The sequence below is a fragment of the Mus caroli genome, chromosome 15, assembly GCF_900094665.2.
Source record: "Mus caroli chromosome 15, CAROLI_EIJ_v1.1, whole genome shotgun sequence".
Classification (NCBI taxonomy): domain Eukaryota; kingdom Metazoa; phylum Chordata; class Mammalia; order Rodentia; family Muridae; genus Mus; species Mus caroli.
In genome coordinates, this window is record NC_034584.1 from 86,509,978 (window position 1) to 86,534,756 (window position 24,779).

The 24,779-nt window shown below is 42.2% G+C and overlaps 1 protein-coding gene across 1 annotated transcript in view; it reads left to right on the forward strand.

Annotated features, from left to right (window-relative positions):
• Positions 1–24,779, forward strand: part of Pdzrn4 (PDZ domain containing ring finger 4) — a 356,285-nt gene that overhangs the window by 263,259 nt on the left and 68,247 nt on the right. The window contains 2 exon segments of the mRNA XM_021183579.1: positions 705–961; positions 3,645–3,747. Coding sequence (XP_021039238.1) covers positions 705–961; positions 3,645–3,747 — 360 coding nt within the window.

Genomic DNA, 24,779 nt, shown 5'->3' on the forward strand with positions numbered 1-24,779 from the left:
CAGAGATCTTGGGGGTCCAGATTAATTGAGACTGCTAGTCCTCCTTCAGGATTGCCCTTCTCCTCAGCTTATTTCAGCTTTCCCTAATTCAACAACAGGGGTCAGCTGCTTCTGTCCATTGGTTGGATGCAAATATCTGCATCTGACTCTTTCAGCTGCTTGTTGGGTATTTCAGAGGACAGCCATGATGATCCCTTTTTGTGAGCATTCCATAGCCTCAGTAATAGTGTCAGGCCTTGGGACCTCCCCTTGAGCTGGATCCCACTTTGGGCCTATCACTGGACCTTCTTTTAACATGGTTTAGAATAAGGATGAATATAAAGGAATTGGACAATATCCTGAAAAAGTAAACTTTGGATTTTTAGTTAAGTACTAAAAATCCAAAAAGAATGATAATTCTTTAAGTGTTGTATGCAATATTTCTACCTACCTGAAGATTAGGGGCAACATTTTCTAATGCAGTGTTCAATGATTAAAACTTTATCAATAATTCTGATGGCATTTTGTTGATCAGTTCCAGATACTTCATAACGATATAAAAGTGGGTTTTTTTTCCAAAGTTGTTGCTTCCTTATGTTGGTAGATAGTTCGACAAATGTAATGACTTATTAAATATTCATACAATTTATAGGAAAGCTGGTTAGTCTGTCTGGGCACCTTTCTGTTCTTACTCTGACATATGTTCTACCTTTGTGTCTTCATAGGTCAATGGCAGGGATCTCTCAAAGGCCACTCATGAAGAGGCAGTGGAAGCTTTTCGAACCGCCAAGGAGCCCATAGTGGTACAGGTGTTAAGGCGGACTCCCCTCAGCCGGCCAACATACGGCATGGCCCCGGAAATACAGCTCACGAATGCCAGCACACAGACGGACATCACTTTTGAACACATCATGGCCCTGGCGAAGCTTCGGCCACTCACCCCTCCGGTGCCTGACACCTGTCCATTTTTGCTTTCAGACAGGTATGTCTCTCTCCTTTCTCCTGGAGTGCTTTTGGTTTGCCGTTCACTTTTGAAAGTGGGCAATAGAAAAAGCCAGACACCCCAGAAGTTGGCAGTTTCAGAGACATGCTCCCAGCTCTGTTTGGAAATATTTCCACACTGTATGTGCTTTCAGTTAGTTCTCAGCTGTCCCTACTGCTACCCTCTTGGCTATACAGCTAGCTGAAGTCTGGAATCAGACTTCCCAAGGTACAGTAAAAAGCTTGGCTCTATTCAGCTACCCTTCTTCTCTGTACCCTTCAAGGCTCAGACTACTAGTCAGGGAAATAACTTTTCTCACCAAAGCTGCCAAAAAGCCTCATTAAGGCTCAGGGGAAGGTGACTTTGCTGGGACCATGTTCTCCAATGTGAGTCACCTCCCTCTCCCCCTTGCTTTCCATGTCTTTACAAAAGAATCTAGGAAATTGATTTAATTCAACTACAATTCTCCAAAGAAACCAATTACCAGCTATCGCGTGATGCAAACAACGGGTCCTGGCTTTCACAGAGTAAACACAGCACTCTGAAATAAGCAGCAATTAAAGGAGTTTTCCTCCCAATTTTACAAAGTGTAAAGGTGGGGTGTTTTATTTAAATAACGTCACCTGTCTGGTTTGGGCCCCATACAGTTTTTTTTTCTCTGTGTTGAGTAATTTTCCCTAATTTTCCCACATTGTATAGAGTTTGCTTCATAAAAGCAACTGTGTCCCCTTAGCCTGCATTTTCACTGCTCTCTCTACTCCAGCTTCTATTTGTATGAGACCCGTGTGACTGTGCCCAGTCTCAGACTATTACTTACTTGCATAGAGCGCCGCAGGTACAATGGGCTCACCTGGGAACCCCAAGGAACACTAGAGGAGCCTCAGTTGGGCCTCTAACCAATTAATTAAGAAATTTTAGAGCAGATTCAAGCAAGAACGAGTTCTCAAACACTCCCTGAGGCAATTCTAACGTGTAAGCAAGATTCTGAGAGTGCCTCTTAAGACCTGTCTTAGTGAGGGTTTTACTGCTGTGAACAGACACCATGACCAATGCAACTCTTATAAGGACAACGTTTCATTGGGGCTGGCTTACAGGTTCAGAGGTTCAGTCCATCATCATCAAGGCAGGAGCATGGGAGTGTCCAGGAAGGTATGGTGCAGGAGTTGCTGAGAGTTCTACATCTTCCTCTGAAGGCTGTTAGCAGAGTACTGACTTCCAGGCAGCTAGGATGAGGGTCTTAAAGCCCACACCCACAGTGACACACCTACTCCAACAAGGCCACACCTCCTAGTAGTGCCCCTCCCTGACCCTAGCACATACAAATCACCACAAGATCTCAGCCTGCAAGAGAGCATACACCGTGCTTTTGTGTGTTCTGTTCATTGCTCCGCTACACAATGCTCTGATAGCAGGCACAGGAGTAGGTTTGAGAAATGAAAGTAGGAACAGACATAAAGCCAGTAGCTCCTAGTATTTATATTTTGGGATAGGAATGAGCCACAAGTAGACAAACATATCAGTGAAATTCATGAGTCCATCCTGACGCAGAGTGACTTTGCAGAAAAATGCTTTCTTGAATGAGCAGACACTTCACTTCTATTATCTATCATTTCGGGTAAATATCGCAGTGGTTTTACATTGCTGTGTCACTGAGACCTCCCAGCAGCCTTAGGACACGGTACCTTTACGGTTACCATCCTGGTGCTGCAGAGGAGGAGACAGACACATGCAAAGGTCCTTTGCCAGAACTTTCAGGGTCTGGCTTCTAAGATTAGCATCCCTTAATCCATGGGCCAAGACGCTTTCCCCAAGTCCCGCAGCCCCCGGCTTTGCTGCAGCATCTCTGTCCACACCACATGACCCCCCCCCCAGCATCCATATCTTCCTTTTAATTATTGTCTTATTCTAGAATTGCCACTCTGTTGCCTTCCTCATTTAATAAGGCGAGAATTGGATTTTGTGCACGAGCATGTTTCCAGCACTTGGCACGGAGCCTGGCATTCAATAGGCACTCAGGAGATGTCTGCAGCAATGGCTAAGGGTTTTCTTATGGCAGTGTTCCCTTCTTACCATCTGAAGGGCAAGGGGAACACATCAATGCCCAGACAGAGAGTTGTCACCTTCTCCTTAGCTGTTTGCATAGAAAGGGGGTGTACCTACCTGGTAGACCATCAGCCAGGATACTACATCATACTGTCATACTGCATTTGCTATTTGGGCTCCTATTGCTTGACTTTAGCAGACCAGCAGCCATAGCAGTAATAATTTAAAAGAAAATGCAGGCAAGCACTTACCTCTTTCCTTGTGAGAGGACATCAGCATAGAGCTCACCTCTTAGGAGAGGAGAACTGGTCTATACTAACTGAACTTATTATGTCCACACTGCCAGAGGGCTGTCACCTGGAATGCTTTTTACTATTTAGGTGGATGCCCTTTATCAAAGGGGAAGAAGGTCTCATCACAAAATGGAACTAGAAGCCAGAGCCTTCCCCTTAGCCTTCAGAATATTGAGGGGCTTCACCCATGAAGAGAAAGGAAAGCAAGTGCTTCCATTGAAGGCAGGATCCCTTAGCTAGCAAACATACTCCAAAGCAGAAAGGCGTGAGATGAAATTCTAAACTCCACTTTAATCATGGAAGCAGTCCTTGTGATCCATTGTTGCCTGTTGCTGTATCCCCCACAGCTGCCACTCTCTTCATCCGATGGAGCATGGGTTTTATGAAGACCATGAGTATGTTTCCAGCTTGCCCGCTGATGCCGACAGAGCAGAAGACTTTGAATATGAGGCAAGACCACGTCCTTTCATGTTTCTTTGTGAAGTTATGGTGGAAGGGTGTTGCATAACAAAGAAATTTATTTACTCTCCAAAATAGCATGTCTATTATATGCCTATGATAAGATCTTTTGAGGGGTTTGGCATTGGTTATTTGTCTATTATATTTTAAGAGATTTGCAAAATATTTGTGCACCATCAGGTTGAAAACTATTAGTTTACAACACACACATATATGTGTGTGTGTTATATATTATATATGTATATATGTATTTTATAGCAGCTACACTGACCCTTTTTTAATATAAGTGAGTTTCTAGGGTTTAAAAAGGAAGTTATTGTTTTCCTTGTATAGCGTGGTAGTAATTGGTAAAATTAATTTAATGGTATTGTCTTTCATAACTGTTTTCTCTGTATTATGACTCAGTTTTGACCTGGAAAGAGCAGTTTCCTGACTGTTTTAGAAACAGAGTAAGACTCTATTCAACAGTAGCTAAACTGCTTAGTCTTCGCATTGCATATTAGGCAATCCATGTGCAGCCTGCAACACTGCCCAAAGCCCATCTAATGATCACTTAAAACATTTAACAAAAGTTAGAGGGTTTATCCTGATATTTTTTTTCACTCCTGCAGTCTATAAATCTTGGATTTGGTGTGCTTTGACATTTGGAAACGCAGTAGACTGAGGAGGAGAAGAGGCTGGCAAACAGGCAGAGCACCCGCGATTTTCTGCCCTTTAATGCCTCAGATGATGTCATACAAGTTCAGCAAAGTGTTCTTTCCATTTTACAAGCAGGAAATCCTACAGCCTTCGCCCTGAGGAGGCTCTGAAATCAAATAAGGCCAACTCAGTGAAGCTCACCTAAAGCAAACAGACGTTTATTTGAAATCTTCCCTCTGCAAAAGTCATCTCTGGTGGTTGTGGAAATCATTATTTCTCCGCACCTGGGGTTCAGAAGATGTGCAGTGACACCTAATATCTGAGCTTTGTCATTGTCATTTGTGTTGAAGTTTTATCTCCTCCTCTCCCTTAAGAACAATTTTAGAAACTTGTTCACATATAGGCATGCACTAAGGCACCCAATACATTTCACCTAGTTACAAAGAAAAATGACAGCCTTGTGTCACCTATTCGAATAATGTAATAAAACTGTTTTCAGTTAATGCACAGGGGTTTAAGTGTTGGAGTTCCTACATGATTTCAGACTTTCATTTAGCATGTGTCTTACAGCTTTATTAAAATAAGACAATATTTTGGGTGGACCTGGGGGAAAGCTTAGCAAGTTAATAGCAAAGAATCTTTTAATTAATCAGTATGTCGTTGACATTCCATAACAGGGGACACATCCTTTCAGTTCCATGGGGCTCACTGGGGCTGGACTATACCCTCATTTTGGTCGTATCTATCCTTAGTAGTTGCCAATATCGAGACAGTGTCATCGCTAAGTATTCTCCACAGTCTTATAATCTTGACTAATCACACCATCATCGTCATCAGTTCGTGGCCAGCTGTGATTTTGGTTGCCAAAGGTACCGCTCTGAATGACTGAAGTAAAGAGTGTTCCTATGAAACCTAAATAAGAAAGCAAACCATGTGCCATGACAGTCTTCAGCCCTGAAAACACACACACACACACACACACACACACACACACACGACAGCATCGTGCATGGTTAAAACACAGATGGAGACACAAGCAAATCCCTGAAGGATAGGTCACCTAATGCAGCAGAAAATAGGTGTTCTACCCAGAACTCTTCAGTTTGCTATGGTAGCACATAGGAGTGGCACACAGCAGCCTTCCTGGCCCCAAATCTGCTTCACGTACTGCCATTACCAGAGCCTGTCTGACACACAGCTTTCAAGGGGAAAGAGGGCAGATCGACAGATGCTAATCCTGTCTTCATGTTTTGCATGTTCAATAGGAAAGCCGACACATGCTGTGTTTCTGTTACCAGCTGAAACGGGCTAAGTTTCTCTAAGGTTTCATTATCATATATACATCTATCTATGGATACATGCATATACATACATCTCTATAGATGTATACGCCCTATACATCTGAGAGTGAGATGGATGTCAACTTTGGGAATGAGCTGCACTTGCCACTTACAGAAGAAAGATTCAGTGGTCATAGAGAGGGATCCAGCTCAGAATTCGTACATATCACTCTGGCAGTCAAAGAGGCCGGGAGAGATCACACACACACACACACACACACACACACACACAGAGAGAGAGAGAGAGACAGAGACAGAGAGACAGAGACAGAGACAGAGAGAGAGACAGAGAGACAGAGAGAGGGAGGGAGAGAGAGAGAGGAGAGAGACACACAGATACATACAAATACACAGTCTCATACACAAACATATGCACACAAACACATACTGATTTGTACTAGGGAACTCAACACAGCTGTGTATGAGCTTGGTGGATGCTCCTGTCCTCCTGTTCCAGTGTAGCTTAATTTGTAGGGAAGAAAGCTGCACAAGGAACACATGAAGACATGCATTCTAGTGAAGGCTGAGAGGAGCATAAAGAACAGATAAAGCGAATCACAGAGGAGGGAGACTTGTGAGGTCAAGATAGGTTGCTCCTACATTACACATGGCGGCCAGAAAGTCCTCTCTCACGTGATACCCAGAGAAATGGAGAGATGGAGCTACATTGGAGAAAAAAAACAAAAACAAAAACAAAAATACTTTACAGAAAGGAAAGTGCAAATCAAAAGTCCAAGCAGACTCCTTTAGCTACTTTTATATGCAGTGGTAAAATACCACGACCAAGCTTGAGATTACAGGGAGACCATTGCCCGTAATGGTGGAGTGGAGGCATGGTGGGTGGGGCAGAGTCTGAGACCTCACTCCCTAAACAATCAGCAGGAAGCTGAGAGACAGAAAGTGATCTGGGAATGGCAAAATGCTTAAACTCTGAAAGCCCAACCCCAGTGACACACTTCCTCCAGGAAGGCCACCCATCCTAAACCTCCCCAAACAGGGGCACCAACTGGAGACCAGGCATTGAAATGGCTAAAGCAACACTATAGGGAACGTCTTTTCAGTCAAAACACTGCAAGGCTCAATAAATAGTAAAAAGGGAGGCGGTTGCTCCAGCTGAAGGCTTGGGTGGGAGGAGGTGAGGCAAAGTGCGAAGATGCTCTCTGGAGTGGCCTTATACCTTGACTCTGAGATGAAGTTGCTGGAGTGGGGGTGGGGGTGAGGGGGGTGGGGGGCGCGGCTTGTGATCCTCTGTACAAGAACACTCTGATGTATGATGGGCGTGGCAGAGGAGGAGCGAAACATTCAGCCAAGAAGCTGGAGATGGGGCGGGGGCACAGTTTGTGAGGATAATGTCTAAGCAGCACTGAGGCTATGTCTGTGTATCTGTGTAACTGTGCCTTACCTCAGAGCTGTCAAACAATTTGCAGTGTAGTATTTTTTTTCTCCTGCCTTTAAAAAACAGGATAGGATAAAACCTACTAAGACATAGCTGTGGGCCTCCCTTGTAATGATCATGATAGATGCACTCTCTTAAGTTCCAAGGATTGCATTCGGTGCTGGCTCCAACGCAGAGCATGCAAGTCTTTAGGCATGTTTATACAGACCGACTTATGACTTACTTGGAACCAGAGCTGATTAGGTATCTAATCAGTACATATGTAGAGATTTTAGTATGTGATTTACTGGCCCAATAGAACAGAAGTCATCTATTTTATCAGCACACATATGGCCTGTTTTAAACATGCAGATCTTTAGAACTGATAGACACACAGCTTCCCTTAGAGCCTAGATGGAGAGTAAATGGCTTTTCGAAGATGTTATAGACCACGTGTCAACGTTATGGTGACCCTAGTGTGTTAGGGATCTCTATAGAACATTAATGATACCCACACCTCACTATGACCTATCACTACTTTCCCTAAGAAAAATATTTGACTGGGTTTAAGATTCCCCCACTGTAGTTGAGAACATCTCCTCTCAGGACCACTCTGCAACAGCAAAAGATTCAGACCTTGAAATTTGTTCTCTGTGTGTGTGTGTGTGTGTGTGTGTGTGTTGTGTGTGTGTGTGGTGTAACAAACAAACAAACCATGGCACTCATCCTCCAATTAAAAAATATATATATAATTTTAATTTTATTTTTGAGGGAATGAATTTAAATATTGTACCTATTTTTTTAAGAGTTTGGGGGCTTCCTGACAGAGTACCACAGGGGACTAGGCTTCTGTTCTTTATTTTCCTGTTCATTTTTTCCCCCTAGAGCAAGCCAAGGTTGAAATAAATCATAAATAGCCCTTAGCAAATCAGAAGCAGGTCTCAAATCCAGCCTCCACCAGAAATAATTTACAGGATAGCCTCCAAGAAATATAGCGTTCGTTCTCCCTCTCACTTCTAACAAAGATGTGTTTGCCTCTGCTTGCTGCAGGGAGGAAGGCGCTTTTCATTGTTCTTTTATCATTGTTCTTTTATTTTATGTTTTGGTTTTGTGGGACCCGCCATTAAATCTCAAAAGTCAGGGCTGGTGGGAGAGTCAGAAATAGATAAAATTTTCATAATACTACACATCTCATTGCAAAACAAGGAAAAAAAATCAATCTACGATTTTGGATTTTCAGAAATTTATAATTTAGCTGTGCTAATTGAAACCACTCACACCTTCTACCTAAGCTCAAGAGGTAACATGTACACAAGGCTGAGCTAAGTACTCTCCCCAGGAGTGTCACAAAACAGAAGCAAGAGGAATTTTAAAATGTTTTTAAGCTGAGATTGGACGTGGGAAGGAGATGCCAAATGTCTATGTACATGATAACTGAAATTTAGCCAGTGCATAAAAATAAGAATTAGCATTTAGCATATTAGTTAGCTTTCCCTTGACAAGGCTTAAACACAGCAAAAGGAAACCTTTGCACTTGGTGTCCTTTTGCAAAATGTGATTCTCGGTGCTAGATAGATGCGGAATGTTTGAGAGAATTTAAATTTATCATATTTCTCTCACAGTTAAATAATAGAGTTATGAGGTATGCAGAATCCTCTCCAACACCCAGTGACACATACATACACACATGTACATGCAAACACACACACATACACACCCCTATAAGACAGGAGTATCATTTCTTAGATACCAGTCATCCTTCTGAACACATTCGTGAGTTACAAGGTTGCCTCAGAGAAGTCTCCCCAGTTTACTGTGTTGAGCACTGAGTGTTTTTCTAAGTGAAAGTGGAACTCTGTCTATCCTGTTGATCCATCCCATCATGGCGTCTACCTCAGAGTGGGACCTCAGTAAACATTGCATGATGAAAGAAATGAGGATTCTGCAGGCCCGTAGCTGTCTGCATGGAGCAGCTTCTGAGGGGACGAGACCCTTTCCCCTCTTCTGTCTGTAAGAGAGATTTAAGAGAAGCAGGGCCACTGTGCAATGACAAGAATGTCCTCATTTGTTCTCATACTAATATCAGTTCTGTTTCAGTATTTCTAGGGAGGGGACAAAATGGAGAGCCCCTCCCCCAAAAGTTAAAAATAAAATATAGCTCTTATCTGTATTAACTATCATTATGTAAATTTATAAAACTTATACTTGGTATGAATTTCAAAATTTTTCTCTCTGTGTGTGTGTATGTGTGCTTGTGTGTGTGTGAACTGTAGACATCTGGTCACTCCTGTGGGGTTCCATGGTCATAAAAGTATGTGTTCATGCATGAGGAAGCATGGGGTTGTTATTGGGAGTCATGGCTTTCTCTCTACGTTATTATTTGAGGCAAGGTCTCTCCGTTGAACTCAGTTTATAAAGCAACTAGTCTGGCTAGTCAGCTTGAGCCAGTGGTCCCCTGTCTCCACCTTCGATGTGCCGAAATTATAGGTGGGCAACCATGCTTATCTGACATTTGTGAGACTTCTGGAGATCTGAACTCTGGCCCTCACACTTGTAGAGTCCGCACTTTAACCCCAGAGCCACCTCTCTAGCCCAAATTTGATACATACTTTAACCTACCACTGTGCCTCCCTCAGAACTTGTACACAAAGTGCTCATTCAACATGAGTGAAATAGCAAACCAAAGAGCATGCTTACACACGCATGCCCGCACGCACGCACATGCGGTAGCTGCTGATGAACCAGAGCTGAAAGGAGCCAGTTTGTATCTGAAGCATCATGGGTGGAGAGGCCATAAGGAGGACTATCTGTGTGTTCTGGTAGATCATAGAGCACAAGGGAAATAGGAGAGAAAACTTGAAGCATTCAGCACTCAGAATTGTTAGCTCACTAGGGTGTAGCTCACCAGCCCACCAGCCTCTTTCTTTCCACCTGTCTATCACCTTTCATAGGCATGCAAGAAATATCCAAAATAATTGCTGCAAATTTTAAACTACTGACTCCATAGAAATTAAAAAAAAAAAAAAAAANAACNAAAANAATCTTTTAGGGAAGTACCCTTAGTAAGAGTCAGGCTATGGAAATGGTTTTGATCTGAACTCTGATGTAGATGAAATATGACCGGCCGGGCGTGGTGGCGCACGCCTTTAATCCCAGCACTCGGGAGGCAGAGGCAGGCGGATTTCTGAGTTCGAGGCCAGCCTGGTCTACAAAGTGAGTGCCAGGACAGCCAGGGCTATACAGAGAAACCCTGTCTNAAAAAAAAAAAACNAAAAAAAAAAAAAAAAAGGAAACGTTTTTATGACTTGAACATGAAAAGCAGTATATTAGTGTATCCATGTGGGGTTGGCTCATATTCATTTCTACTAATATTCTTCCGTGCCTGCCATTTTCTTAATTATGTTCCCTGAAATCTTGAAGGCCTGTGACTTGTCATATATTGGAACTTGTACTTCCAGGCTCGGTGACACATCTTCCCTTCCTACAACTGCAGTTCCTTGGCCTGAGATATCATTCTGTCTCTAGGCCAGGCTTTGGTCTCAGATAGCGAGTTCTTTGTCTCTGTCATCAGCAAAGTTGTCAGACCAAATGTAATTACTGTGTACTTCTGCTGGATTGTTGTCTATTCACCATCTTGACCAAACACCCAAATTTGTTTTCAATCTACCTGGCACTGAATGTCCTATGAACACTGTCATGATCCTGTCTCTCTAAGTATGAGGAACACAAGACTCCTCACCTCAGCAGTACTCAAAGAAAAGTGTGGGCTTTCCACACTTTATGTCTTTGTTCATGGGATTCTTCATCTCTAGATTCCCCTTCTGATGGTCTCTACCATAGACTCAAGATGGTTCTTTCAGGGGCACTCCACAGTGTTCTCACTTAGAAGTCCATTTTTCCCACCAGAGCTTTGGTACCTCATTCTGTAATTGGTTTCTGCTCTTTATTTCCTACCTTGAGTTCCAGCCATATGTAATTATTTTTTTGTCTGTTGTTTTGTGAGACCGTGTCTCAGTCTAGCTACCATTGGTCTCAAATTCCTAATTCTCCTGCTTCAACCCTGAGTTCTACAATTACAGGCACACACCACACAGTTGTATTCTTCTTGAATAACCTATTCTTGAGATAAGTTCTGGTGGTTTTATTCAACATTAATTTATTCTAGTTTAGACTCTGTACGAGTGTGTGCCTGAGTATATATATACACACCACATGTGTACAGGAGCCCTCGGAGTTCAGAAGAGCTGTCTGATGGCCTGAAACTGGAGTTGCAGAAGGTCATGGATCACCATGTGAGCACTGGGAAGAGTCTGTCAAACAGTGCTGAGTCTAGCAGGAGGAGAAGTAACAATATGGAATACAATATGACTGAGCAATTTGAAAGACAATGTGAAAGGCTTTGTTTTCCTCATAGTACTTCAGCTAATCTGACAATCTAAATAAAGAAAATTAAGCATGGCCTTTCACCAGATAGTAACTGAAGGACGGTTGTCACCATCTTCACATGACACTTTTAAACAGGTAAACTGTGCTAAATCCATGTTCTAGTTCATGCAGGTGAGAAATGATAGGGTTCAGTGTGCCTAGGACCACATGCCCTGGTTTCTTCTGCACAGTGCTGGAATGTGGCTATCTGTTACATTCAGACATATTCTAGTTGACCAATACCTTGTAAGGCTGCTTTAATCTTCATATCCATCAAACTTTAATTAGGGCTGACAGTTTAGAATCACATGTAATGTAACCTTAATATTTCAGGCAGAAGCAAGTCAGCGCTTCGTAATTGTAACACCCATGTTTATTAAATTGAATCATTTTTTTTCTAAATTGTGAGAGCCTACTAGGAACAAGAAGAAGTCTTCCTTCAAGCGTGATTATGAAATGAGGCCACAGGTTGAGAAGTCATCCAAGTTATTGTAATTCTTTGAGCTTTCTTGCAGAATAAAATGAGATTAGTATTGCTGTTGATTGGGTTATATTATTTTATAAAACAAACATGAGGCAAATCTGCGTTTCACCTCACTGATTATAACGGCGCTCAGCCTTATTTGGAAAGCAAACAGTGAAAGCAAATTGAACCTTCCAAGTTAGTTATTCAACAAGGTAACCATGGACACAGGCACTACCCCAAGAGTCTAGTTATGAGATGAAGATTCCGTACAGCACCTGTATAAATGTGTATAAATGATACCTAAGTGCCAACATGCTCTTTGTGTTTGAAGACACTCACATACACATACAGAGGATTGCCTTGCGTTCGTTAAAGGTATCAGTGATAGGGTGTGTTTAAGGTGAATATTTGCATATCACTCCCCTCCACCCCACTCCCGACATCTCAAATGCTCCACAACAGTGGAAAATTGACAAACACTTCCCCTACTGTGTGAGGCAAATGTACTGGGATTCCAGTTTTCCTTTGAGATGCCATTGGATCTGTAGAAGGGAAGGAACAAGCGGTATGGACATGGTGCTAACTCCATTTCTTAAGTAGACCTTGGGAGTAATGTCGTGAATCTCTGTGTCCCACATGGGAGTGTCTCAGGGAGACCTAGGGTTGACTGTAGACTCATTTGTCAGCTCCTGCTTCTCGACTGCAGCTGCCATAAGCAACATGGGACAGATGCATGGTCAAGTCATTTCAATTTTTACGGGATCTTACCATTACTAGCATTCCAGCCTGTACGGTATGAGTGTTTATAGGATGAGCGTGGCACTCACAGGAATGCACACTCCGTGTTCAGTACTGCACCCCATCAACTAGGAGTAAACTGCATTGCTCTCCATGGAGTATCTCATTTTTGCTTTAGGTTCTGGGCACCTTTATGCATAATTCATATACATTGGCTAATTTCAAATAGTTGGTATAGTCTGAGAAAATTACAAAGTAATATTTATGTGTATATGACACTGGATATTTAACTAAAAATATATAGAGAAAACAAATTTACTGTGGATTCCTTTTTTTCTACCATACTACATTGTCTTTAAAGTGAATACTGAAATCCTCAAGGCAATGTGACTTGCTTGGGCATTTATAGTTTCTCACCTCCTTCCTGGAGAATGTAAGCTGCAGATTAAGTGATTAAGTGCTGTCCTGTGATTGGTTAGCAGTGCTTACTGGTATTAAGTAAAGACATATAGTGCATTCTATACAAACAGAGGGTATGTCATTAGCTGAGGATTATACTAACTACCTTGTGTCCAGTAGAGGCCTCAAATGCAAACTATTAGTCCTATCATGTGCACATGTGCCACCCGAGACAGACAGAGCATCCCATGTGTGACATAGCATCCTATGTGTGACATAGCATCCTATGTGTGACATAGCATCCTATGTGGGACACAGCATACTGTGTGTGACAACCATCCTATGTGTGACATACCATTCTATGTGTGGCACACCATCCCATGTGTGAAATACCTTCCTATGTGTGACATAGCATATTATGTCCCTCTTCTCTGTGCATGACCTTCTTGTTATTATGATTACTATTGTGTTGGTTATTTATTTTATTCCTACTTAATGCATAAACCTTTGTTTATGAAAGGATGGACCATCCAGAGACTACCCCACCATAATCAGCCACCAAACTCAGACACTATTGCATATGCCAGCAAGATTTTGCTGAAAGGACACTGATATAGCTGTCACGTGTGAGGCTAGGCCAGTGCCTGGCAAATACAGAAGTGGATCCTCATTTCCATCTATTGGATGGAACACAGGGCCCCCAATGGAGGAGCTAGAGAAAGTACCCAAGGAGCTGAAGGGATGTGCAACGCTATAGGAGGAACAACAATATGAACTAATCAGTACCCCCAGGACTCGTGTCTCTAGCTGCATATGTAGCAGAAGATGGCCTAGTTGGCTGTCATTGGGAAGAGAGGCCCCTTGGTCTTGAAAACTTTATATGCCTCAGTACGGGGGAATGCCAGAGCCAAGAAGTAGGAGTGGGTGGGTAGGGAAGCAGGGCGGGGGGGGGGGTATAGGGGACTTTTGGGATAGCATTTGAAATATAAATGAAGAAAATATCTAATAAAAAATTGAAAAAAACCCTTTGTCTATATTTCAGAATTGTCTTCATGGGAAGAAGTTTTTGTGAATTGAAATTCATATATTGGTGTTAATTATTCACTAACTTCAAATATATGTATATATATATATATGCATATATATACATATATTTGAAGTTAGTATATATATATATATATATATATATATGAATGAAAGATGTTTTCAAAATCTCACAGGTAACATGTGAGAGCAGTCTAACTAATAGTCACTGGCTTTCTTTCCCTTTTATCATGTAATGTCTATTTAATAAATTTTAAGAGAATGATGGAAAATATTGATCAAAGGAAATGAGCTGTGGAGGCTTGGGAGAACTGGTAGTCTGTTGCACACTGGGGGACTATAGGTGCCATGCGTGGCGTAGTTCAAGAACCTAGAAGAAACTATTTTAAATTTTTTTCATCACAAGAAATGAAATACTGGAGGAGATAAACATGATTTCCATTATTTGAGTATTACACTGTATGTACGTATAATTGAAACAGTACAGGGTACTCCAAAATGTGTAAAATCTGTGTCAACTCAAACATTAAAATTAAATTTTAATGATTCTTGAATTAAATATTAACTTTATGAAACTAATACTCCTATCAGTGTAGCAAGTGGGATTAACATTATAGATAATGTTTTCATGTACCTACTTCCAAATTAGCTGTATATGAAATTTGAACCCACAATGCTTGGCTGATTAAAACCCCATGATAAATAGAAATGGGCTCTCATTTTCAAAATATGAAGGCATTATAAGGGAAACCAAGGGTTGCTGCCAGACTTAGCTCTTTTGCTTCCCCAATCTACCCCCCTACCTGGTGTTATTTAGTGATTCCTTCAAAGGCATAGCTCTGTAACTTGGTACTGACATTTACCAGCTTGCTAGACTCCCTGGGTATTTGGGTACTTCAAGATCTCTCTTTCTAAAAATAATAATAAGATAATAATAATAAATATGTCTAGGTAAAGTAGCCCACACCAGAGAATTGACTATAGCTCTGATTTCTTCCAGCCTTTCACTTCATTGTTGGGAAGGTGTCTGTACTGGCTGGTTTTATGTGTCAACCTGACACAAACTGGAGTTATCACAGAGAAATAGCTTCAGTTGAGAAAATGCCTCCATGAGATCCAGCTGTAAGGCATTTTTTTCAGTTAGTGATAGGGGTGGGGAGGGGCTTGTGGGTGGTGCCATCCCTGGGGGTAGACTTGGGTTCTATAAGAAAGCAAGCTGAACAAGCCAGGGGAAGCAAGTAACATCTCTCCATGGCCTCTGCATCAGCTCCTGCTTCCTGCCCTGCTTGGGTCCCAATTCTGACTTCCTTTGGGGATCAACAGCAATGTGGAAGTGTAAGCTGAATAAACCCTTTCCTCCTCAACTTGCTTCTTGGTCATGATGTTTTATGCAGGAATAGAAACCCTGACTGAGACAGCATTGCAGTTCTGTCTTGAGCATCTCTGCAGGCAGCTCGCATGCTTCCTGCTTTGTCTCCATTTCATGCCATCATCCCAGGCTTCATAGAACTCTCTTGCAATTCTCTTCACTTCCAGCAGCACAGCATGGTGCTCTCTGGTACAGGCATAATGAGGACCATGTGCTGGTTGCCCAGCATCTCTGTGTATGCCCTCAAAAGCAATTCTATGCATGATTTTAGTCTTGGCTTTTTATAGTGATGTGAAATTTGCATTTCATTCTTTAGCACATGCATTGTGGGTTTTGTATAACCACAGATATAACACATTGTCTGTACCATTTTGTTTCAATCCCAGTCCCCACTTCTACAAACTGGTATCCCAAGAAGGTGGACATAGCTTTTGCTGCAGCTTCGTGAATCCTTGAATGTTTCACTCTGAGAAATTCAAGCCTTTATTAGGAAATGTATTAGCCATGGCACACAGAGGCTCTTTCTTTCTTCTTGTGTTCACCTCCCCTGACCCAGCACCATTTAGGATGCGATGAACCTATACACACATTGCATGGTGCTCACCAAGCAAGTTGCTGGCCTTGATCACTTTTGTGTATTTGTTTTCCTTGAAATGGGAGAGTCCTTATCCTCTCTTCTGGTATTAATTCTCTGCATCAAGCTACTTCCCACTCAGTGGAGGTAGAAATAGGAAGACAAAGAGTAAACTATTTTAATTGTTAAATATTTAACAAGCTACAGTTGAAGCAACCCTGGATCTCAACTTCCAGCTTCTATCTTCTCTTCTACTTGCTAATGTGTGTGACTTTGCTTTGCTCCCATTCTAAGTCCCTTCCCCACTTCAGCCCAAGGGACCTTGTCTTACACATCTTTCTTCCAAGTGTGAAGTACATGCTAGAATGATTTGTATGGCCAAATCTTAAGTACGCTTGCAAGCAAACAAATCAAGGGTGTACATCTTAAAGGGATCATATGAGAGGAGATTGTATTTTCAATTAAAAAAATAACAATGAGAAAGTAATTGCTGCAACCCTTTAGATGCCCTCATTTTTTCCCTAAAAGTCATTTGTTCTCCAAACTAACTATGGATGAAAATATGATCATAGTTTTCTACCTGAAATTGGAAATTATGGTTGAGTGTTTCATTACATATGCCAAACCACAGAACACAAACACACTCACAGAGCTATGACCACTTCTGTCAGATAATAGGGTAGGAATGGAGCAAATGGTCTCCTGCCTTTTTTAAGCTCACTTTAAACCAAGAGAAGGATGTTAGTGGCCTTAATAAAGTAGGTAGGCAAAACACTAGAAAGTATTTTGAAATGCAACAGGAAATATTCTGTGCTAGCACAAAGTTGATCATCACTTTTATGCATCTGCAATCTATATACAGTCTGTATGCGTCACCACATTCTTAATAACAAGCCTCATTCCTGAAGTTAACCCACGTAAGGCAGCATGTTCATATTTGGTAATTTACTACAGAGGATGCTGTTGGACTCTCAATCCTTATTACAAGGTGGAGGTCTACAGAAAAAGCACTCAAGAGCCCAAATTCAAGTTGCACAGCCCTTCTGCCCCCTTGCCTGTGGTTTCATATCATTTTGCCCAGCCTCACTGCCATCGATATTCAATATTCACTTTCCATATTTCTATTTGTTTTCCAGAAGCCATTGATCCTTCCCCTCTCCTGAGTGAGAAGATCAATGTTGTGTGTTTTTAGTGGTTATCTTAACCTTAAATGGCTAAGCGATCTCTCCATCTCAGAAGACCACATTTTTTCCAAAGACCAAATTTTAAAGACAGAAATTCCAAGGTGTCTGATTCTCTGCACATTGTCTCTCTCGTTGTGGGTCTTTGTCTTTGTTCCCACTTACTGCTGGAGAGGCTTCTTAGGTGACAGCTGAGCAGGACACTGATCTAAGCATATTGCAGAATGTCATTAGGAGGTGTTTTATCACCGTGTTCCTTTAGCACAATAACAGTATTTGGTTTTCCCCTAGGCCCATGGCTATTTTAGTCTCAGGTTTTGACCATTGTCTTAGTTAGGGTTTTACTGCTAGGAACAGACACCATAACCAAGGCAACTCTTATGAAGGACGACATTTAACTATAGCTGGCTTACAGGTTCAGGGATTCAGTCCATTATCATCAAGGTAGGAGCATAGCATCATCCAGCCAGATGTGGGGCTGAAGGACCTAGGAATTCTACTTCTTTATTCAAAGGTAGACAGGAGAAGACTGACTCTTCTACATTGGGTGGAGCTTCAAAGCCACCCCCATAGTAACAGACACACTTCCTCCAAAAAGGTCACACCTACTCCAACAAGGCCACACCTCCAAATAGCCCTACTCCCTGGGCCAAGCATATTCAAAACACCACAGCCACCCAGACAGTGCCTGACATGGGTTTCATCTTGTGGAATAGACCTTAAATCCTATTAGATAGTGCTTGGATACTCTCACAGCAGTTGTGCCACTACTGCACCAGAGAATCTTGCAGCTACATCACCAATGTAGACTGAAGATTTTCTAGCTAGGTTAATGTTTGTTTATCTCCTCCGATAGCATGCAGATGGTACCCTCCAATATCATTAACACAAGTCGGTAGGGGTAAAGGTCCTACTTAGGTACCACGTCTCCATGTTTGCTGAGCTATGTAAGTCTTGTCCAGCAAAATGGTCTTACCATCCATTTGTAGAGGGGAACCAGTAGCCTTGAAAATAGCCTGAGGTTTCCATAAGGCTGGCCTGGCTGGAGCAGCCAAAGAATTACAACTCTGTGAGGGAAGGCTGGAGCAAGGCCATTGCCCAGGAACTGGCTACGGTCAGGCTTGCACACCCCGCTAGTTAGTCCAAGTCAAGGTCCAGCAAGGCAAGCTTTGGGAGAGAACACTCTTCCCTGGAGTGTTACAGCTCAGTAAGACAGGCACTCTCAGACGATATTTGTTGAAATAACCCGTGCCCTTTATTCCCTGTGGATAGGACCTTGTAAACATTTGGAGGTGGGTTGGGATCTAGAGGCAGATGCTTTCTATGACCTTGGTCTGAGATGTTAGGGATGCCTCATCTGCATGTGGAAGGACTTCAGCTGTTATCCCTACGTGACTTATTGTCACTGTCCTCTCAACAGGGTGTCCTGATCAGGACAGGAACCTGGTTGGGAGTAGTTTCAATGCCTACCGTTCTCAATGATGAGAATTTCTGAGGTTCCTGAATGCACTCGACCTTATCAAGTTTTCTGTCTGGTGGCACAATCCACTGTCCACTACCCCACACCTTGTCTCTTCCTTTCTATGGTAATTCTACATCGATTTCTTTCATTTATGTCTATATTTTAATAAGGTTTTACTATAGTAGGCTTCATACAACCCTTCAAATGATCCTTAGTTTTAGCAATCCATTTCTGAATTCACTCCTTTATTCTCTCTCTCTCTGTCTCTCTCTCTCTCTCTCTCTCTGTTTAGTCCTTCCATTCTCTTCCCTATACATACATAAGTATCTGTTCTATTTCTCAGTCTTTGATAAATCCTTCCCATCCCCCTAATCCCTTCCTCTATACATAATCTCCGTGGTTACAGGGATTGTAGCCTGCTTATTGAATACTAAAGCATGTGGGTTTAAAGGGACAACTATAGGATGGATGGAACTTGCCTCTCAAATGTAAAAGGCTTCTTGGTAATTCGGCCACAGAAATCGAGCATAGAGACTGAACAAAAACATGAATATGGACCCTAGGATAATAGCAATTAAATTGAATTTGGACAGAAGAGAATCCAAGTAGACCTCTTGACAAGCTGAAAGGTGAGCCGTTAAAAGTAGAAAGACATTTACTTGAATTGCTTGACAAAGGAGTCTTGAAGCCCATGTAGCTCCAAGCTGACCTGGATGAGGTCGATGACAGACAAGTGTTTTCTCCTCTGTTAAACACTTTGACAATTTTAAACATAATAAAGGCACATCAATGGTGTTTCTTTCTTCCAGTTCCCCACTGGCATGCATTTGAGTGCATATTCTTTTAGAGTGTAATTGCCAAGGGTATGTATTTCTCCCTTTATAAAACAAACTAACGCTAATGCGTCTTACCGGCGCTTTCTTCTTACCCACCCACCTTCGGAGAGAGGTCTGAAACACAAACAGACCCTAGAAGGATACTTGCTTCCCAGCATTTGTGAGTAACTGGAGGAGCTACTGACAGCTGTTGAGCCTTTTCAAAGCCCGGAAGTTCATAATCATTAAAGGATTTTTTTTCCTTCCTCCCTTTGACTTGTCTGTGGCTCTCTGCCAAATAAACACAGTTGTGGATCCTTTTGGCAAAAGTTGTAAATATGCCTTAAGAATAAAGGGGGCAATTTAGCTGAAATTTTCAAAAGAAAATTGACTCCCTAAATAGAGGGCCCACTAAGTGTTCTTCTTGAGATTCTTTAGAAAAAAAAAAATTAAGTCTCCTGCTTTGTAATGTGCAGAGAATATAATCAAAGCTCAGCCTCCGGAGAAAGCAGAAAGGCTCTCATGCTTCGGTCCCTCTCCTGCCAGCAATCCCAAGGACCAGCTGTTGGCAGGATCCACGGCTGAGGATGTTCACTAAGAGGTCTACAGTTTTCAGACGAAATGCTTTGGAGTTTTTCCTCCTAACTTTTGTCTTCTAAGCCAAGCCTCTCAGGCAATAAAACCCAGCATACCATGGTTCTCCACCTGTGAGTGGTAGCACTTTGGGAGTCGAAAGACTCTTCCACAGAGGCCACCTAAGACTGCTGGAGAACACGGAGAGTTGTATTATGATTGATAACAGTAGCAAAATTACAATCATGAAGTAACAACAAAAGATCCTTTATGGCTAGCGTTTACCACAATGGGAGAGACTGCATTCAAGGGTCTCTGCATTAGCAAAACTGAGCAGTCCGTTCCCTTCCTCAACCAGGGGCAACACTGAGCAGTCCACTCCCTTCCTCATCCATGGGCAACAATGAGCAGTCCGCTCCCTTTGCTCGCTGCATCTCTGAAGAAGACAGACAAAAGCATCAGCAAGTTCTGGCCACGCCATAGGCAGATGATGTTCTTCATGTTTGCCCAAAGCCGAAATGGTAAAACGTTCTCTGGGGATTTCTCTCCATTGTGCAAAAACTCTCTTAGAGCCGTTGGCCATGACTTTGCTTGGTAATCTTGTCTGTTTGAATAAAGTAACAACACAGTATGGGTTTCCTTATAAAGTAATTCAATGTGGCCAATAACCTGACTGCTAATAGATCAATCCTACAAAAAAAAAAAAAAAGAAAAAAAGAAAAAGAAAAAAAAAGAAAAGAAAGAAAAAGAAAAAAGAAAAAAGATTCTAGATTTTCTCACACCTACATTATTTTGCTTACATTCAACCATATGAAATAAATGCCTTCCATTAAGGCCTCATTTACCATCCTTTATGAATGACCGAGTCATTGATTTTCACAACACTCCTTCAGAAATGCACTCCCTCAAAATAAATATCGAATTATATCATTTTTACCAAGAGAAAAACGATATCTGGATAGATTCATAATAAACCACAAGAAACTTCAATTTGTATTCTACATGTTAGTGATATGTAACTACTGAGCCTCAAGTTTTTCTACCTGTCCAAAGAAGATACTGTTGATAATATTTATTGAAGTTAAATAATAGACAAAGTGTTATAATAGTGTCATACAGCATATATTTTTCAAGTAAATGTTATAACCTAATAGCCCTGCATGGCTTCTAGACTCCACACCTGGTTGACAGATGTCTGTCCTGTGACTGAGATGGCTTCGCGCCGCTGGGAGCGAAACCTACTTATAGGTCTGTTTGTGGGCAGTTTGATGTCTGAAACCAGCTACAGAGAGTTATCTGGAAAGCTAGTGGAAATAGAGTTGAGGAAAGTGTAGTTCATCGATGCTGGAGCACCATGACCACTTAGGTGCCAGCCAGAGCCCGTAAGCAGGCGTGCTTGCCCAGCAAATATTTACTGTGCATCTAGTTCTTATCGGAGATGAGAACGGGAAGGCCATAGCACCGAGCCTTGGGCCCACAAGGTAAAAATAACATTTTTTAAGTAAGACACTCTCAAATGAAGATAGATGTTAGAAAGAAGTGTGTGGAAAATCTGGTTAAAACAAATACATTGGGGTCCCAGAAGCCTGCCCTGGAGGCTGAGAAAAGCGTCACTCCATTGTCCCAGGGGAAGAATTACCAGCAAGAGATGTGCCTTTCTTCCTATGAAGCACTAGTAGATGTGAGCTGACCTTTAAATCACTCTGTACAAGTGTGAGTGACAAACAGGGTGTGCATATTCAGTGTGTGTGTGGGGGGGGGGGCAACCTGATCAGTTTAGAAATACACATGAAACTGTCACTATACTTATATCAAAAGCATCTACAACATCAAAGAGATTAAAGTGTCACCTAACCTTACCCAAGGTGAAAGGCTTACACACTGAAAATTTTAAAATGCCAGTTTAAAAACAAAAAAAAAAGGTACAGACTATGTATGATGCAGGATCTTGCCAATCACAAACTGATGGGTTTTATTTAAAGTTCAATAAAGGTATCGTAAACGTTTCAAAGACAGGACCGGCATTTAAGAGAAGGCTGGCATAATCTAACAAATGATTTTTTAAAAAGATTTTAAAGATGTTTTAATTATTCAGAATTATGTGTATGTTTGTGAGGAAGAGTGTGCATATCAACATAGAGGCCCATGGAGGTCAGAGGCCTCGGATCCCTTGGATTCTTTAGAGCTGGAGTTACAGACAGTTGTGAGCAGCTTGATGTGGGTGCTGGGACCCAAACTTAGATCCCCTAAAGAGCTGCAAGGTGATTTAACCCATAGCTTCTGTTTTCCAATATTACGTCTGGGTTTGACAGATGGATTCATGGTCAAGCACACTTGCTTGCTCTTGAAGAGGACCTGGGTTCAATTCCCATCATTCACATAGTGGCTTCCAACCATCTACAACTCCAGTTTCAGAGGGTTTAACACCTATGGTGCCCTTACATACATGCAAGTAGAATACACATAAAATAAACATATAAATCAATAACTCTAAAAAACCATAAACATTACTTTGGCTTCTATTCAGATAATGGTTTGATAAGGATATAAAAAAAGGTAGCAATAGATGGTTCTGTTAATCCAGATGAAAGTATCAGTTATTGGTTAGTTGGTAGGGAAATCTTTTGAAATAGAGCAGACATTTCAAATAGGTAGTCTAGTTGAAGAATCAGTGTAATCAAAGAGAGTGTTTCCATTTTATAAAGGTTAGTATGACCCAATGCAAAATAACCTGAGAAGGGAGTCTCAGCGAGGAATTATCCAGATTGCATTGGCCTATGGGCATGAGAATTTATCTTGATTGCCTTAATCATGCTTAATTGGCCTGCCACCGTGGGTGGAACCATCCCCTGAGCAGTGGATCCCGTGTTTTATAAAAGGGGAGATGGTGAGCTAAGGGCTACTGTGTGCTCATCCATGTATGTTCTTGATGTGTTCCCTTGTCTTCCCCACAATGATGGACTACATACAACCTGGGACTAATAACCCTTTGTGTGTTAGGCTGCCTTTGACAGGGTGTACTGCCACAGCAACTGAAATGAAACTAAGATTCCCCCTTTAAGAATCTGAGCTGCTGCATGGAGAACACATCACCTATTAAGGTTAGGACTATGGAGAAGGAGAACAGTGTGGCAAAACCAGGATGTTAAGCATTAGGGCATAGTAAGTTTGAGATACTTTATCCCTGTACAGATGCCGGACAGGGCATTGTTTTGGTACAGTACTCAGAGAGGAATCCGTTCTGGATGAGCTACCCCTAGACAGACTCAATGGTATTTTACAAAGAAATGGTCAGAGACAAACCTTTGAAAAATGTATTTCCAACAAACTAGAGGTGTACTTGAAACCACTGACAGGACATCTATGGATATGTTACAGGGAGGATAGGAGAGGGGAAGGTATATCAAACAGCATTCCATTATTTGACCATTGTTAAGCTCAATTCAGTTCCAGGCTCACAGAATATTTATGGAAGAGGTGAAACGAATTTTAGGAAAAGAAACTCCACACTGTGTGGATAATAGGAACCATGGCTCCTCAAACATGGGATTTGAGCGGCACACAGAAAGAGTTAAAGGTCACAAAAGGCCAAATACAGTCAAGTGGCTTGGGTTTTTAAAAGGGACCTTGGATTAAGTCCATTTAGATCTCTTATTCTCACCTTCTGTGGTCTCCCCTTCCTTGGACATCTTAAAAGAATAGCTTGGTTCCCTCTCACTTTCCGAGTATTTCTCAAGCTGCTGAGAACTGACCTGAGAGTTCAGTGTGGTGACCGACCTTCTCCAGTTGGCCCCTGCGCCCTTATCCTCTCCGTAGTGTTTGGTTTCTGTGCTACTGTCCCACTGTACCCTGCTGTCCTAACACCACACTGCTCTGCTAATCATAGGACAGCTATTCACAGACTCAGCCTTGTGTCTCCTGGGCTGCAGAGAGCTGCCCTTGTAGCTCTGTGCTGTGAGCAGGCAGCCACCAGGGCTGGAGGACGCCTCGGGGTGTATGCCTTCACCATCCTCCTAGGGGCCGGAAGATGCTAGCCCTGTACTCGGATTATTGTTACTGTGGAATAGGAACGCTTAGTTCTCTGTCTTTCTTGTTTGAGCTTCAAGCTTTAACACAATCCTTTCGGCGCCGTATCATCCAGGAATCTCCGAGTCTCCAATCCATGAAGAGTTGCCATTCTTATTTTGAAGCACGGCTGTGAATCTTTTCCAGTATATGGTTTTCTTACACACTCAGGTTTTGGAGCTTGAGGATCTGTGTGGGGAATTGCAGACTGGTCTCCAGTCGAGCTGAAGTCTAAACCCCGATGGTCATAATTCACCTTTATGACATGGTAGGCATTCCCTTAGGTTCCCGGAACTCTGACCCCTGCCTAAGTTACTGCCCCCCCCCCAGCCCCTACAAGAGAAGCATGGTCAGTAGTTATGGAGACAATGGCCTAAGCTTCTGACCTTCAGTCTAAACTCCTCCCCAGTTACCTAGCAACAGTAAAGACCATAAAAGGGGTGTTCAGCCCCACCTCGCCCTCTTACTGCTTACTCTCTTGTCTCCCTCTTACCCCTCACTCTCATGCTCTCTCTCCTCTCTCCTTGTCCTATCCTCTCCTCCCTCCCTCTTTCTCTC